Source organism: Leiobunum rupestre, chromosome 1 (assembly GCF_980474605.1).
Source record: "Leiobunum rupestre chromosome 1, qqLeiRupe1.1.hap1, whole genome shotgun sequence".
NCBI lineage: Eukaryota > Metazoa > Arthropoda > Arachnida > Opiliones > Sclerosomatidae > Leiobunum > Leiobunum rupestre.
Window position 1 is genome coordinate 68,076,181 of NC_143384.1, and position 4,504 is coordinate 68,080,684.

General features: G+C 36.4%; 1 protein-coding gene across 1 annotated transcript; it reads right to left on the reverse strand.

Moving 5' to 3' along the window:
- Positions 1-1,174: 1,174 nt before the first annotated feature.
- LOC149966199 (uncharacterized) lies at positions 1,175-1,678 on the reverse strand. Its single transcript, XM_090167487.1, has one exon. It carries the CDS (start codon positions 1,676-1,678, stop codon positions 1,175-1,177), a length of 504 nt encoding a protein of 167 aa, XP_090023613.1.
- Between the last annotated feature and the right edge of the window lie 2,826 nt (positions 1,679-4,504).

Sequence of the window (4,504 nt, forward strand, 5' to 3'; positions counted from 1 at the left end):
GTATTTTATTATCCTTCTCACAGTCCATAGGTGGTACATAATTTAAAGAAGAGGATATTTCCTACGCGTTTACTATCTTGGAGTTTGTTCTTTTTTCTACTCGCAGTCTTTTCCTTATAGACCTACCACCTAAAATAGCTTGTTCTCGTACTACATTATATATAAATGATAATATTACAAAATGAGAGTTTGTAAAAGATTTCATTACGTTATATCGATTTATGTTAAAATTCAACTAAAATCTTAACGACTATATTAAAACCTTCAATCTTAACCTCTTAATCCTTAATCACTGTAACGTGCGACCACAGTTAGGCGGATATTAATTTGGACTATACTATCTATTAAATAACAATGCGCAAAATAAGCAATTTTGGTAATTAAGTCTAGATTACAAGGACCAAATAATCACCGAATGTTAACTAAATAAAATACATGAAAATAATAATCGTTAGCGAATTTTGTGATCTTAAATATTGCGAACCGGATAAATGGTACGTTCCTAGAATATTTTTATTTTGGAAAACAAAACTTATTTTTTTAATGTTTAAATTTTATTATAAATTTATCAATACATAAATATACGTCAGTGTATATAATTTTTTTTATAATATGTATTACATCACTAAGGTATACTTGTTATTAGATATTTTAATAAAGCATATATAAATAATAATCGTAAATATTTATTGTTTATTTATTTTGAAATCGTTTCTGCCTTCGATGCATCGTTAAAGTTATTTATCATAATCTTGTTCTGGATCGCTTTTCTATAAAAAACAAACCTAATATAATTATATTTATTGTTGCAATTGTTGAGGAAACAAATTAGTTTAGTTATGAAAAACTGAGTTTAATATTTACATGAAAGAATCAAAGTTACAAATGTATTTCGAGTTAGGTTAAATGAATTATAAAAATGTCAACTGTGAGACCCGTCCGCTCTTTCCGTACGAACTCACTTTCCTTTCGACTGCACACCAACAACTAAATTTTGTCCGTCTTTTTCTTTGGTCAAGCAAGTTGGGGGGGATGGAAATCCCAGAGTCTTCACACACACTTTAGAAATTTTCCATCTCCAGGACGGGTTTTTCGCCAAACCTTGGTTTCTCTTTTTAACCGTGCCCTGATTGACAGTCTTTTTGAATCCCCCAAATACGTTAGTTTCCCAACTTTAATGTTCTTCTTCGTTGATGACTTCCAGCGGGTACACCAACTGAATCGGTCTTTTGATTACATTTCGATTCGGTAATCTAAGGTTGCACGACCGCACGACACCATCGCGGCCGTTAAACAATTCTTCAATAATTCCCGTTTTCCACAAAATACGCGGAACCTTGTCATTTATTAGGGCTATATCGCCGACCTTGAACCTTGGTCCCCCAGCGACTCCCTTTCTCTCACGCGCTGAACGTAGCTCCAATATGTAATCCTTGCGCCATCGGTTCCAAAATCTATCCAGTAAGATTTTATGGGGCTTGTACCTTTTCGTCAACTCGTCTCTGGCACTTCTGTGGTTTTCTGGCTCGTGGATGATTGTCGATGGCAGGGTCGTGAGCCTGCCTCCAGTCAAAAAGTGTCCAGGCGTCAGTGGTGAGGGTTCATTGGTTTCACCGTAGACGTTTGTCAAAGGTCTGGAGTTTATCGTAGCCTCTACTTCTGCGAGAAGCGTATCCATTTATTCCTTGGTCAACGAAGCCTTGCTTAAGGTCTTCTTTAAAGCCATTTTGCTCGTACGGACCATTTTCTCCCAAAATCCACCCCACCAGGCAGCTCTCTCCGCTATATATTTCCAGATGATTCTACAGTTAGCGAGATAATTCTTCACTTCTGGGCTCCTAATGGCTTCGTAGGTTTCAGCCAAATCTTGATTTACCCTTTTAAATGTGCGGGCGTTTTCGCTGTAGATTATCCGAGGTATCCCTCGTCTGGCCTCGAATTTCTTCAAAGCGAGTAAGAAAGTCTCCGCTGACATGTCTGTAACCAGTTCTAGATGAAGAGCGCGCGTGACCGCGCACGTGAAAAGTGCGACGTAAACCTTATTTACGTTTTTTCCATCCTGGACGTAAAGTGGTCCCATAAAGTCTATTCCCGTTTGCTGGAATGTTGGAGTTTGCTGGATGCGGTCAGCAGGCAATGGAGCAGTGATGGCTTTTCCTGGTTGACTTCGGAATCTTTTGCAAATTATGCAATCCTTTAATCTGGATTTTACCTTCTGGCGCGCGTTGAGAATCGAATAACGTTCTCTTAGTTCGGTTAGAGTTCCATTAACCCCGGCGTGCAGGATTTTATCGTGCACAGAAAAAAAGGTGTTTAGGTTTTTAACATCTAAACATGTTTGAAAGCTAAACATGGGTAAGAGTTGGTGTTGTTTCCTTAAACACATCTGTTTAAATAAAACGAGTTTCTCAAACAATCTTCCAAGATCTTTCCGGTAGTGTTCCAAACCGGAACAGCTGGTAAGAGGTCATGTTTAGAAATTAAACTTCGTGGTTTTTAAACATAATGCTAAACACTGATGGTTACTAAGTGTATATTGCGTTACGAGTTTAATGTATATTTCGTGTTGTCTATATATTTCGTTAAATTTCGTTTTCTATTTTTCTAAAAAAATAATATTCGTTTATCACCGATATATTAATAGAGTTAACTACAATATGGACCGGGTTCCTATATCATCTCATAATTTTAAATTATTGGTTAATTCGACTAATTAAATAACACTAATGTATATAAATCAATAATTGAAAATGAACTACAAAAAATTAATAAAATAACACTACTTTTGATGTGATTTAAGGTTGTATTAACACAAATATAATTTAAATTAATAGCGCTAAAATATAATCAGGCAGTTAAAGAAATGAAATCGACAGTATAGGCAGTAGGTTTCATTATTTCGTAGCCAATTAATATTAATGTTATTGTAGATCGTAATTAAAACACTCAAATATAGGGCTACTCAAAGAGTGGCGTATACGGCAAATTAACACATGTCTTAAACCACAACACCCGAACCTTTGAACACGTTTAGAAACTAATCTTAAAAATCTTAAGACGGGTTTTCATTGTAAGCGCGAAAATCATTTAATATATTTAATCTCTGAACGTATTCTATCTAAACACGTTTTAACGATAAATATGATAAGCAAATAACACGTTTAATTTCTAAACGCATGATGTTGCAAAGCTGAACACCACTATCGCCTGAACATGATCGTTTTTAAACATGATAAATATTCTGTTGCATTTTGGTGTTTAAGAAAGTGTTTAGTATCTAAACACCTTTTTTTCTGTGTAGCTTCGTTAACGTCCTTCGCGTTTCCTAACACGTCATCCACGTATTTTCTATCCAATATCATTTTACACGCTTCCGGATATTGTTCCGTGAGCGACTCCACGTGGTATTTGACAGTTGCGTTCAACAAAAATGGGCTTGGTCCCAATCCGAAGGTCACCCGCGTTATTCGAAAATGTTCAAGTTTTCCGTTAATCGTAGTCGCGTTAAATAAAAATCTAACCGCGTCGCGATCCCTTGGGTCAAGCGCAATTTGTAAAAAAGCTTTTTCAATGTCAGCTGTGAACGTTATCTCACCACTCCTGAATTTTATTATCAAATCCAGTATCTCCGGGTTCAAATTCGGTCCTGTTTTAAAACAATCGTTAAGTGATTGCATTCCATATTCAAGTGAGGATGCATCGTAGACCACTCTGGTCTTCGTGGTTTCCACATTTTTCAGTATAACTTCCCGATGCGAGAGATAGTAAATAGGATTCCCCATTTCTAATTCTTCATTTGGAATCCTTTCCACAATCCCTAAATCAATTTGCTCTTGAATGACCGCTTTATAGTTCTCGTAAAGTTCAGGGTTTTTTCTTAGGCGAAGGAATAATTGTTCCGTACGTTTTGTGGCTGCCTTCAAATTGTTTCCCAGCTTTTCTGTATTTGCCTTCCAGGGAAGAGCCACCTGATACGTACCTTCCACAAACTTAATTGACCTATTAAACTCTTCGATGGTTTCAGAGTCCCCCGAGTCTACCTTTGTTTCTTGTTCCTTAATCCCAAGTGATTCTAACTCGAAGTATGATCTGATATCCTTATCTAGACTATCTTCGGTGGATTCGGCTAATATTGCCATCGAAACTATAGGTTTGTTTTCATTTTGTTTGTCTACTAACGCCCTCCCCTGGACTGTCCACCGATCCAAATAAAGTTTTAACCGCCGCTAGGGTTGGCCCTACACAGAAAAAACAACGTTTAGCTTTTCAACATTTGAATTGCAATTTAACGCGTTATAAATGTAAATGGATACTTTTGCCGTTGATTCACTAAACACCGAAGTGTTTAAATCCAAAATGGCTAAACGACTAAACACGAGGAGCAAGCGAAAATCTATAAAAACGCGTAAAAAACCTAGGCATTTAACAAAATCAACATAAACCTAAACATCTGTGTTTTAAAGTGTTCAAAACGGATCCACTCAGAAAAAACAACGTTTAGCTT

What these genes read in the sequence shown, in the direction of transcription:
- LOC149966199 (XM_090167487.1), bottom strand. Translation starts at nt 1,678, where the DNA reads ATGGATACGCTTCTCGCAGAAGTAGAGGCTACGATAAACTCCAGACCT.